This window comes from Netta rufina (genome assembly GCF_964035555.1).
Source record: "Netta rufina genome assembly, chromosome: 1".
In the NCBI taxonomy this organism is placed as follows: Eukaryota; Metazoa; Chordata; class Aves; order Anseriformes; family Anatidae; genus Netta; species Netta rufina.
Window position 1 is genome coordinate 159,136,575 of NC_140123.1, and position 13,226 is coordinate 159,149,800.

The 13,226-nt window shown below is 42.9% G+C and overlaps 1 protein-coding gene across 1 annotated transcript in view; it reads left to right on the forward strand.

Moving 5' to 3' along the window:
- The window catches only part of PLEKHG7 (pleckstrin homology and RhoGEF domain containing G7), a gene marked incomplete at both ends in the record, with an annotated part of 30,657 nt that extends 19,995 nt beyond the window's left edge, over positions 1-10,662 (forward strand). The window contains 6 exons of the mRNA XM_084305838.1: positions 143-258; positions 1,032-1,125; positions 4,390-4,469; positions 4,940-5,099; positions 7,268-7,365; positions 10,555-10,662. Coding sequence (XP_084161964.1) covers positions 143-258; positions 1,032-1,125; positions 4,390-4,469; positions 4,940-5,099; positions 7,268-7,365; positions 10,555-10,662 — 656 coding nt within the window. The remainder of the gene's footprint in view (positions 1-142; positions 259-1,031; positions 1,126-4,389; positions 4,470-4,939; positions 5,100-7,267; positions 7,366-10,554) is intronic.
- Positions 10,663-13,226: the final 2,564 nt, after the last annotated feature.

Consider the following 13,226-nt stretch of genomic DNA (forward strand, 5'->3'; position numbering starts at 1 on the left):
TTTCAGTGAGGTGAGGACTTCATCCAGGGTTTCATACATGAGAATTTTTGGCTTCCACTGAAGAAAATCAGTATTCAGCGTCTTCTAGAAACAAGCCTATTTTTGCCGGTATTGGCAGTAACTGATGCTTTACATATTTCAGGGGATCTGGAAGGCAAAGTCAAATGGCTGGACAACTTTCAGAAGTTCCGGCAGCTGCATGAGGTCATAATTTGGCCTCAAATCTGGGATCGTGACAAGAGATTCTTTGTCCCAGAGGTAAGCACTTTAAGGGCATTTTTCCTTGTGGAAAGAAGGCAGTTTCCTATCTTTACAGTGTTGTCTAAAGCTGTCTGTCTGCCTATGCTCTAGCTGCTGTGGGTGACTCTGCTCTAGCAGGAGCAGCCTGTGCACTGCAAATGCTGAAGCTGAACGTGCAGGCTGCGCACAGTCCCCTGGATGGCAGCATGGCTTGCTCTCTGCTAGCATCAAAGAGAGTACGACCAGGAGGACTTGCCAGGGTCTACTTTTAGAGGGCAGAATGAAATGGGATAAATATAACTATTAATACCTTTTATGAGCAGCACAGCAAACATAAATTATTTTCCTCTTCCACTCCTCAAGATGACCCAAAGAAATTCCTACTTGAATACCATTACAGAAAATTATAGCGTCCCTGGGAACAGATGCACCTTTCTGCTGTGGTTGCTCCCTTACCCAGACAGACATACTTTAACCAGCATTACGGTAACATCATCAAGTGGGTCTTACCTCAAGGATTACATCTATTTGTGTGCAGAACTGCAAAAAACATTAAACTCACTCCAGAAATGAAAAAATACAGCTTAATATTTCAAAACCTTAAACACGTTTAAAGAGAAGCACTGCTGAAGAAACACAGCCATGATCAGTTATCAGCTATGTGGTGAATTTAGGCTGATATAACATGACATGTTGTCTCTGTTTAACTGCTGGGTGCCTCCCAGTTCATAATCAGATACGCAAGATTCCCTGTTTTATTTTTTTCCTCTCTCTCTCTTTTTGGGGTGAAGTGCTTGAAACAAAACCTGAGAGAAAATAGCAGTGAAAACATTTTGTCTTCAGCGAGCAGATTTCTCCTCCATGAAGGGAGACTAACACTAGCAGGTAATGGCCATAAATGTCTCTCTAGTAGGCGCTGGCTTAATAGAATTATGCTTTGTTATGGCAGGGCTGGAATGAACCTCTGTGATAGTATTCAGGCAGATGCAGGGAAGAAAAAGCAAACATACGGCTTGTCAGAGGCCAAGAAATACCCGAACTACCAAAAGGATGAGTAATTTGCATGATTGTTTCTTGTCACATCTGGATATTCAATCTGCCAGATGCAGAGGAAATCAGACTGACTTGCCTACATCTGTCACTCAGAGGGAGAGTTTTACTGTCAAGCTCAAGAATGTGGCAAAAGGACATCAAGAAGTTTAGACTGTCTCATACAAACTGCCCCACATACCCGGGGACTGATGTCAACAAACCCCACCTCTCTGGCATCACATCTGTTAAACGTTGTATTTAAAATTACAGGACAGTCCAGACAGTTTTCTTTTTTATTTTTTTTTTTTTATTATTATTTTTTTATTTTGTACTTATCTCTGCCCAGACTGCTGTTGTGACGGACATCTAGGAACAAGATGGTAATGTGTAAACAAGATGAGTGCCTTCCCTTTCATTACCAGCAGTCTCCCAGGACATGCCCCTAATTCCACGTGTAGCACTGAGGTCCTACTTGGGCGTTGAAGCAGAGCCCGGGCAGTTTGATTGCTTTCCATGCCTGGAGAAGACCAGCATCCAAGAGGGCACTGGAAGCAACAGGGCTATAGCAGGGCCTTGGCAGAAACGAGCCCAGCTCTGCCTTACAGTTTCTTCAACACCTCAATAGGAGCAGAGGCGAAGGGAGTCTGCACCCAAAATTTTCTGCCTCCCACCATCACTGTCATAGAGGGAGCAGCCAAGGGGCACAGCCCATGGATCAGTGGGTTTGGTTTTCCTCCCATGTGAGGAGATTTATAGTGGCAGAGGTGAAGATACAACATCAGGCACATGGAAAGCAGAAGATAAGGTTGCTACTGATGTTTAGGGGATGGTGGGCAGAGAAGGAAGAAAGCCACCGAGTTCTCTTCTGCCAGTGCTCCCCTCTGCACTCATTGCCCTTCTGATGAGACACCAGCACATGATCCAGTGAGGTAAGGGTAGCCTTCGGGGGGCTACATTTCTTCCTGCTGTACATAATTAGAAAATGGAGAAGAAGGTATAAGCATAAATCTTACCCAACAAGACAGCCAGATGCCTGCAATCTGCAGTATAAAAGTGCCTGGCATTTGGCCGCCTGTCCAGATGAAATATCTTTCAAGACAAAAATGAAATCACTATTCGAACACAGTGCTGTGCAACAAAAAGTGTGTCCTAATGTCACACTTCTGAACAGATTCAGACAAATTTGTCTTTGAGGTGAACCATGTTTCTTCAAATGAAACTGCAATCTCTGAGACCACAATTGCATGTTATTTTGGTAATCCTAGCATCAGGAAGATAACACAGGAAATGCTAGAAATCTTGTTTGAAGAAACATTGGTGCTTTGTCTGAATTTTCAGGAAGCAAGTGTTTCTGCTGTCTGCTTCTATTTAAAAATAGTGCAATCAAAAATTGATGTTTAGTGGCACTGGGACTCAGAGAGAAGACAATCAGAAAGCTCCTGATCAGCATTCCGCCAGATCAAGCTGTCATGTCACTCTGTGAAAAACATGGAAAGTTTTTGGAAGTTAATAGAGTTGCCCAGTGAAAGGATGGGAAGTAACAATGCAAGCTGCAGCATAGGGTATTCCCATTAGATATTTGGATAACCTTACTAAAATTAGGGCGGTCAAATATTGGTGCAGCAGACCAGAGTGGTTGCATAGTCTTCATCCTTGAACATATTCATAACTTGACTGGATAAAACACTGAATGACCTGCTCTTGGAGCGGTGGATTCAGCCAGGGACCTCCAGAGGTCTCTTTCAACTGCTGTCATTCGTTGGTTTTCTGAACACAGCATAGATCAAAGAAACAGAAAATTTGGTCTGCAGCAGTAGAGAGAGTTTGCAACAAATAATTCTTTCATGTGTAATGCCCACAAAAGCCTACAGCTGTATAAGAGATGCTGTGGAAAACACCATACCAAGTTTTTGACTTTACAGAAACTTACAGAAGGGTATTTTTCAAAAGACTTCTAATACATGATAACTGGTCTGCTGAATCTCAATTAGCATGTAAGTTCTTCAAGGTAGTTCCTTTTCATAGAAAATGTTTTAATCTTAGTGAGATGAGTTTTCAAGCCAAAGCCTTTCAGAACCAAGCATGCAAGAGAGCATTTTATCATCCTGCAGATTACCTGGAAGCAATAGCTCTGAGCATCCCTATTTGCAGTGAACAGTAGCTAGGCTTTTCATGCCCAGAGATGCCCTATCAGTACAGAGCAGTCAGAGGAGATATTACAAAGCATAAAGCCTGCAGCAGAGAGAAGAAGTGATTCTAGAAGTTACATAGGGCAGTAAGTTGAGACCAAATAGGGAGATGAAACAGAGGTTCATGGAAAGGGGTAGGAGGAACTGTAAACAGGGAAGAGATCAAAGGACCAAATTCTGCAAATCCAGTTCAGGAAAGAACTTCCTGGTAACCCTAAAAGCCAGATTCCCAGCAGTACGTTGTTTAAAAGTACTCTTGCTTCTGTTAAATTATCCCCTTATTTATATAATAACAATACTTGAATTTTCATCAAGGCATGGAGATCAACCTTAAAAACTTAGAACCATTCTCACAGACATCTGTTGTTATATTCCTTGCATCCTCACAACCTCCAAATTAGGAAGAAAAGATAAGCCAACTCTATTTTGTATAGTTTTTGAAAAGCCTTTGTGATATCATCAGTTAACATTTCATCAGTGTGAAAGTCTGTGCAGAGGGCTGCAAACAAATATCTGTAGGTACCAGTACTTCACTATTTCTTTCTCTCTGACATTTTCAGAAGTTTCACTGTTTACTGGTTAGAATTTGCTGATTTGTAGCATGTCAGCTGTTGTATTCTTAGGAACTGCAGGTGATTCAGATCACTTTTACTGGAAGGCAAGTAGTTATTCTTGCATAATGAAGTGGTAGTTGCTACAAAGTACAAATATTAAGAGCCAAAATCATCAAAAGGCGTATATGACTTTCAAGCACTGTATTTGAGTGAAGACCAGGGGATGAGTAGTTGTGTACTATGCTGAAAGTCATGCTTCTTTTTTAAAAAAAAAAGTATTGTAAGATGATTCATAGATGTGCCTCAATTTAGAAATTTCTTAGCATTCCTTAAAATAATCATGCCAAACTGACTTTTTTTGTTTTCTTCCTCAGAAAGCACAAAACTCCTTGATGTCTACCTCTTCCTATTTGATGATTTCCTATTAATTACCAAAATTAAACGTAACAAAAAGGTAATAATGGATGTTGTTGCAGACATTATTGTATTTTCTGGCTTGGTAAATATTTTGAATGTACTTTGGAAGGCTGATATTCAGCAAGAAAAATACAAGATGACTAATAGGCATGAAAGACAGGCAACATTTCCTTATGCTAACAGTAAAATAACTTCCAAGAAAGGGAGAAGAGCTCCTGATATTGAAAGAATGGGGCTGGGGGGATCTTTGAACACCTTTGACTGTTTCCTGCCTGTGTACCTATACTGTGTACCTATCATGTTGTTTTAATACAGGCCATGACCTTGACAAGAGAGTTCCGGATACTGATAAGTTTTTCAGAGAAAAGATTTCTAGGGTTGCTTAGGCAAATAAGCTCTCTGAACACCTTTGATAAGACAAAGTACATAATTTAGGGCTGTTTATTGCCTATACTTCATGAGCAGATGGCATACAACCCGCTAATCAAGTTCATTTTCTATTCCCAGAAATACGGGGGCTCAGATACAGGCATAATCCCTGTCTGTCCTTCCCTCACTCCTGAGCTGCAGTCACTCATAAGAGAAGGTGGATTTTGCTCGGTCCTCGACCAGCCCATCCCACTGGACAGACTGATATTGAAAAATGTTGACCCCGTCCACGTAACAGGTACGTGCCTGGGTGCATTTGAATGTTTTCATAAATACCATCTTCATCCATTTGTGTATGTAGCAGTGAAAGGATTAGACACTGCTTGCCCACAAACCACCCCCAGAAGCATGGAGTGCCAATGTCTCAGCACCGGTTGGCTTCACAGATCCATTTGTACTGCAGTGTCTATAACAGTGACTTTCACATGCATACTGGCAACTTTCGGATCTAGATATTCACCACATAGAAGGTATGAAGACTCCAATGACTTCTATCTCGTGAGCCAAGTATTTTCTTACCCTAACCACCTTACCATGCTATATCAATCCCTGGAGCTATTTCCAAAGGACACTGTCAATCCCACCGTAGTTATGAAACATTTTTTCAGTTGTCCCAATTGCCAGCACTACAGTGCACTACTCTCCTTGGTGTCCTTATGTGTACAGCAGCAAAATGTGAGGAGGCTGGAGAGATGATCTACCTCCTGCTGCTGCACTGACTCACCTCCCCACTGGCCCTTGAGAGGATGGAAATCACCCACCCTAAGTCAATGCTTCCCTGCTCGTTGACTTCCAAACACATTGACATGGAAAACCACCTCCGGTAACATCTGGTGTGCCCTTTGGTGAAGTAGGAATGAGGACCAGCCTCCACAGAGAGTATCCAGCTTTGCCCTGCCTAAGGAGCATCCATGCAGTCACCAAATAAGAGGTTGAGTCAGGCCTCCAAGTCTGATCCGCTGGGACAAGGTCTAACACACCTCAGTGACACTGACCTGACACTGTAAAGACCCCAGGAGCCTCCTCTCTATCAGAGAGAAATAGAAATACAAAACTCTGGGCTCCAGGGCCTGCCAGCCATCCTAACCCCAAGGACAGGGAGGAAAAGCTCAGGAAGCTAGAGCACTCTGTAGGAAATCAATAGACGTGGAAAAGAAACCTAGAGCCCATAAAATTTATGATAACCTATTCACTTACGGTAATTACCATTCAGCATCAACACTGACAGGAAATAAAGGTAGGCAATAAGAGGAAACTGAAGAAAGATGAGAAGTGGATGAAAACAGAGGAGAATAACCTTGTTTTAAACATCCTTCAGATGCCATCTGCCTGCCTGAGACATCCCCTTGCCAACCCAGCATGAATCCAGTGGCTGCACCTCACCAGCAGCGTGGCAGCCAGGGCAGCCCCGACAGCCCCATGGTCCTGCCCAAGCCCAGGCCCAACACAGGATCAGCAGCTTCTGGCTGCTGCTGGGGACATGGCAGCAGCCCTCCGGCTTGCATGTACAGCACCATGCATAAAAGCCACACAGGATATGAGAATAATATCTGAGGAATTTTTCCTAGCTGCCATTTGCTATATTCAGGGATTTCTAACCAGGCTCCCCGTGACCTAGCCACAAGCAGCAGAACAGACAAAATCACCTGCTGCATCCCAGCCAGGCTCTAAACACTGGTTATGGCCTACCCCACACTCTGGACCTCATTGCTGGTTTTCTTCCCCATATGTTCCTACCAATTTTCTTACTGTCTGTAGCCACACAAGTCTCCATTATTTACTTGTAGTCTTGAGGTCTGCGATCTGTACTCTCTCCTGGCTGTGTGGGTCCAGGACTGCCACTTGCAAGGGGGCAGTCTCTCACGTTGCTCACCGTTGCTTCATTTACAGCAGTGTACATGTATACTGGCCACAAAAAGCAATGCCAAATGAGTCTGCTGCATTGCAATGGGTCCCTGCACCCTGCACACACTCCAGGGAGAGACCAAGCCCAACACCAGTGTGAGAGCACAGCCACTTCCCTACATAGCAGCCTTCAAATGGACATATTTGAAATCAGATAAAAGTTGTCGATACCTGTTCTTCTCTAGCTTCAGTTATGCTTTAGTCTACTCTGAATGGAAGCTTCTTTTAACAATCCTCAGCAAGACTCAAAAGCAACTGAGCTACACAATGGTTGAGTAAAAATTGTATTAAAAATAAAACTAGTACAAGCAGAATTAACTTTCTGAATTAACAAAGTTTCCCGCATAACAAAAATTAACCCCAGAAGGGTGCCTTGCCCTATTAAGAATCAGGAAAGATGACGACATGTATCATATTTTCAGCCATTAGTAGACTGTGATATGAAATTGGAGTGGCAGCTGCATGAGGAAATTTATATAATTTCTTCACTTTTTTTTTCAGTCTTCAGCCTGAGAAATGCTTTCCTAATACAGCATGAAAATAGGTATCGGCAGTGCATAGCAGTCTTCTTGCTACAAACACAAACAGAGATTGCCAAGGTAAGTAATACATCTTTTTTCTTGTGTAATTACACAGCTACGCTTGCCCTAGAGGAGGACCTCAGCCTGAAAGTGGCCATGCTGTGCTAAGAATCTATTAAAGTTGTGACATTTGACCAAAACCAAAACAAACATACCAAAAAAAAAAAAAAAAAAGCGCTGGTTCACACATTTTATTTGCTACAGAATTTTTACTGTTGAACACGTACCAACTTTCTATCAGGGTTGATAGCAAGCCATATCTTTTTGAAAAACAACATCATTTCTGTTTGCTTAAAAAAAACTGACACTTCTTGCATAACAGAAATGAAGACAGTCAGCTCCTCCAGAGAAGTCAAAAACAAAACAGTCCCCCCAATTCATATCTGTAGTATCCAGATCAGAAAATTGTGTTCATCTATGCACAGCACACTCTTGCAGTTTCAGATTGAACAGATGGTATGATTAATTCCACTGTTATATAAATTTACCCCTCACTTTCACACCATATCACACTTCTACCAGCAGTGCTGTTTTTAACATCTGAAAGTGTGCTAGGCACTTCACAGCTTGGGTGTTTTTTTTTTCCTGTAAGTTGAATTTCATTCTCTAGTACCTAACGCACAAAAATCTGACTACCACTAATACTAATTCTTAAAAATAAATCACAGTAGACAGGCTTTTTCAGGGAAAAACAATAAGTGAATTCTTTGCATTTCCAAGCCACTGGTTCCTACTTGGAATAAATATCTACTTAAGAAGTAGTTACCATCTCCTGTGATTGAAATATTACCATTCCCTTTTGAAGTACTCATGCCAGGTAACAACCACCTTCTGTGTCTCCCAGTTTCATTTTATCTATGTACTGAAAGTCTCTTTTCACATGGATGTAGTAACATTACAGCATTTTGACTTGTCTCCCTGATTCTTCAGAAACGTAGACCCCATCCATCACAGTTTTGGATAAACTACTATATTTCTGCTACTAAACCCAATCCCAGCACAGTCAGCATGTTTTTTAAAACAAACTTTACTAATTTTAGCAAAGTTTTAGCCTCACAGTTTTAGCTGATAATGATCTGCAAGACAGAAAGGACGATGATCTTCCTAAGACAACCGATATTTTTGAGGGCCATCAGATCAGGACCTTGAGGTAGATAGAATTATAGAATGGCTTGGGTTGGAAAGGACCTTAAAGCCCACCCAGTTCCAGCCCTCTGCCATGGGCAGGGACACCGCCCACCAGACCAGGTTGCCCAAAGCCCCATCCAGCCTGGCCTTGAGCACCTCCAGGGATGGGGCAGCCACAGCTTCCCTGGGGCAACCTCTGACAGTACCTCGCCACCCTCTGAGGGAATAATTTCTTCCTAACATCTAATCTAAATTTATCCTTTTCCAGTTTAAGACCATTCCCCCTTTGTCCCACCATTATCTACCCGAATAAAAGTACCTGTAGAACCCCTTCTTGTTATTCTTTGCACAACTCTCCAAGTTTAGTTCAGTCAGTGCCTTAGCTTTCCCGATCCCATCCCTGCACATCCAGACAGTGTTTCTGTACTCTTCCCAAGGCACATGGCCACGTTTCCACCATCTGTGCACTTCCTCCTTTTGCCTGTTTGACCAGCAGGTCCTCATTCAGCCATGATGGTTTCCTACCTTCCCTGGAATATTTATTACACATGGGAGTAGAGAGCTCTTGTGCTCTAAGAAAAAATATCCTTAAGTGTTGCCAGCTCTGATCAGATCCTTTAATCGGATAAACCACATCACAAGAGAGATGGTAAGCTGAATGAAGACGTAGGTGCCATTTTCCCATTGAGCCATCCCAAGCAGAGGCCTGCTACGCTGCAGGCCACCCCCAGGTTTTCCCAGTGTTGCAAGGGGCCTGCCTGGGCTCTGTGTTCGCTCACAAGGCCCATGTTCACTGGCTCACCAGAATACAGCTCCGCATTGACTGCACACGGAGCACATCTTCCAGATTTTGCTGCCTGAGTATTCACCATGTACGTAATGGAGATGCGTTGGACACCTGTCCCCACTCCCACCTCCCTCTCAGACACACAAAAACACAGAACTGAAAATACGCTGCTCTTACTCACTCAGCGCATCCATGCAGTTGCCCCACCCTTCTTCACTGTCCTCCTCTCTGAGCCACAAAAACCTAAACATTTGAAACCCTGAGTTGTAAGGGACTACTCCTGCCCGGCCAACCCTGTGCAACCACCACTGCACAGCTCATCATCCCCTCTTCGGCTGGCAGTTCTAGAGGGGCCAGAGCAACCACCCGTACTGAAGCCAGCATGCAATCTCTCTCCTCTGCTTTCTGTTTTCCAAAGTGATGCATTTGTCTTGTTTGGGGTTTAAGCACACATAGGAAGCAACCAGATGGGTCAATAACAAAATTTATGAATCCTAAAGTAGCACAAAGCAGAGCTGCCCCTCATGCATTTCTATGCCCTGCATCAAAGCCCAGTAACTCTTTGTGCCTTACAGCAGGGAGAGCAGCCACTGAATAGGCAAAACAAAAACCCTGGGGTGGCAGAAGCACAGCTAGACCTCCAGCTTGTATTGCTGCCAAACAATTTGCAATGTCTCATCACAGCAGTTCAGAGACAGCTCAGCTTCTGTGACCCAGACCATCTGGACTAGCACAGAGAGAAGTTACGTTTATGTATTTAAACCCCTCTCTCCAGCCACTACCCCCTACCTTCGTACCTGGATGATAGGGGATGTAGAGATGAATGCTGTCAGCATGGTGCAGGAAACAAATTCATGTGGCAGCACATGACAGACCTCAGAGGGGCCAACAACTTGCAATATTGATAGCACTGGAGCTGTCTTAATCAGGGTAGCAGGGAGCCCAAACTGCAGGGACAGCATTAAATTAATAAATGCTACACAAAAACAGGTGAAATAGCCTGCAGCAAATTTCAAAATTTCAAGCAAACAGAGCATTAAAGTCCCATCTTCATAACAAAAAGTAAAGTTTCATTGGAAATCTCTGGCTCCAGACAAAGATTCTAGTGATGTGCTGTGGCCTTCGCAATGGGGAGTGTTGGGGCTCAGGGAAAACTCACTTTTGTTTCAGGAATTATGAGCAAGGGCCTGAAGAAACACCAAATACAGCTGAAAGCTCATGGGTGTTCATCTGTCTGAATTACTAGAACTTTGCAGATTGCCTGGGTTTACAGATTATTTTTCTTGTTACAGAAAACATGGATGTCGCAGATAGAAATGGCAATCTCCAATTACACTAAGCAACATGAAACCAAGAAAAGCACACTTTTTTGCTCCCCAGCTGAATCCTCTGAAATTTAATAATGCCAGCACAGCATGGACAGATCCCGTGGAATACTATTGTGGTGATAACATAGTTATTTCTTCCAGCATGCCTTTGCTTTCTGACACTAGCAGACTTCTGACTTGACTAGACAGAAGTGATGAGTTTTGACCACAGAATATAGGAATACATCGGAGGGGGAGAATGAGCCAGGTACCAAACACATCACTCTTAAATGCTCCTTTGCTTCAGCTAGGGGAAGGCTCTTGCCATCCAGGGAAGTGTTAACACAACTTCTTTCCTAGAAAGCAGGACAGGGAATACACCTATATTGATGAGGAGAACTTATTCACCAGAAGTCTAGAGGGGTCATTCTGAGCTCATTCAAATTGTATTAATAAATTTCACAAAATTAAAATTGTAGGCAACTAGTCATAGCTCCCTGTACTTACTGCCTTTTTACATACTAAAGTAACATCTCACACTCAGCTTGTGGGGGAAGATCAGTAAAAACATATTTTTTTGAGTAGCAATTAATTTTCAAAATGAAAAGGTTGCTTAGTGCCCTGTTTATTTGAAAATGGTCATCTTTACATCTAATATTCAGATAAACTACAGATGCTACAGAATATATAAAAAGAACAGAAGTGCAATGATGTCCCCCTTCTAATGGGGACTTTTTTTACCCAAAGTTTTTCACAGCTTTGTTATCAGCAGATCCGTCATTATGCATTATTTACGCTCAGTGCAGCCTTCAGAGTTCAATTTCGCAGTCTTTTCAACTTTTCTTCAAAAACTCAAACATTCCTTTTATATTAAAATGTTCAATACTTCATTGCAATCCCAGATCTGTGGTCCATATAGTCAAGTATGTGTATGTTTTTTTCTTTTTTTGAGGTGCTGGAACAGCCCCACAAAACAGTCTGTAACTGGTTGACACAATGTTACTCCTGTAGAGGGAGGGTGCTCTCACCACATTAGCCTGGGCTAGTCTGAGATTAGCATAGCAGAGGAAGAGAGACTTCTCTAAAACCAGTCTAAATGATCCTGCCACTTCTCCCACTTCTTGTGCCCAGTCAGTCTCTCCCTAAGCATGGAAGCAAGCCTTTAGAATATCCCTTCAGTAACAGAAATTATTTCAGGGTGAACTGAACAGAGAAACCACACAGATGAAGACTATGCTGAAGAATTTGGGAGCGCCGTTCCAGTTGTTTGCATTACTCACAGTTAAGTCAGCATACCTCCCTATCTTTTGTCTCTGCTCTGGCATCAAATTAGTCATAAATTCAAATGTTGTGTCTAATCCAGTGATCCGGTTCCACCCATCAGGATGTTATGATATGTTTTCTCCACTTCAGTGGTTTACATCTACACACAAACTCTGGTCTGGAAGCTGTGTGGACTTGCTTGGTCCATCATCCTCCCGATGTCACTGCAGCACATGCTCCTGCTCTTCCCTTTTATGCCCACAACAGGCAAGTTTCTGTCACAGACTAGTGAGAAAAGGACAGCTACCCAGGCTGCATGCCCGGGGTAAATGCATACAGCACAAAAGCAGAACTGAGCAGACACAGCAGAGCTGCTCCAGGAAGCCACGCAAGCTACAAACACTTGGCCACAGCTTGGCTTCAACAGCTGTGCTCTATCTCCACTGATCCACACTCAGCTGTGTGCTGTGTCAAACTCTTCCATCCCCAGCACCTCTACAGAATCTCAGTATCTTGCAATCAGTGATGATACCAAAGATTTTTAAGCCCAGAGAAGTCACACCTGTCAGATTAAGCCCTGTGCTTCCTGCACTGGCAGAAGAGAAGGGGGTGTTTTGCACCTGTGTTTTTTTTTGTTTGTTTGTTTTTTTTGTTGTTGTTGTTTTCCTTCCAGAAAGATCTTTAAGATAGGTCTGCTCAGTTTACCAGGTAACTAAATAGTCCTGGAGATTCAGTACTCCCAGAGGTCAGCACATCTCTAAGGGGGATACCCTAGGGGAAGGAAGTACTTTCACACAGGCTGTCTTTAGGGAGACAAACTCAACGGGCTCTTTTGTGGTCTGGAGAGGAAGATGCCCCAGAAAACAATCAAAGCAGAAATCAACTTCTCAACTTGAATCCCCTTTCAAAGAAAGCCTCTCTCAAACTTTTTCTACTGTCTACACACCAAGCCTCTAGGAAGATCTACTTCAGTTTTGAAATGTAGTTTTTTGTAAATGCCCCCACAATGCAATAGTGGCTTTATCATGGGGCACATGCTGATTGCCTGGATTCTCTCTGCACTGCAGTTCTGCTCTTTTAGAGGTTTTCATTCAATAAGTGAAACCTCACATAACCTGAAGAACTAAAACAAGCACTAATTTTGAGCCTTCCAGTTATGTCAGTTGTTAGACTGCACCGAACACAATGTAGGAATGTGGTCAGTGACAGAAAGAATAACTGAACCCAGTATAACCAGCAGATTTGCACAGTTATTAGGAAAGGAAAAACCACTCTGAATTTAACTTGTGAAAACCAGTCATTATCACATCCTCCTCATGAAAGCGAAAGCTTTTGTTGCAGCCTCCAACCAGTCTGAGAAACTGAAGCATTTAGTTGTTCCCACATGTGTGACT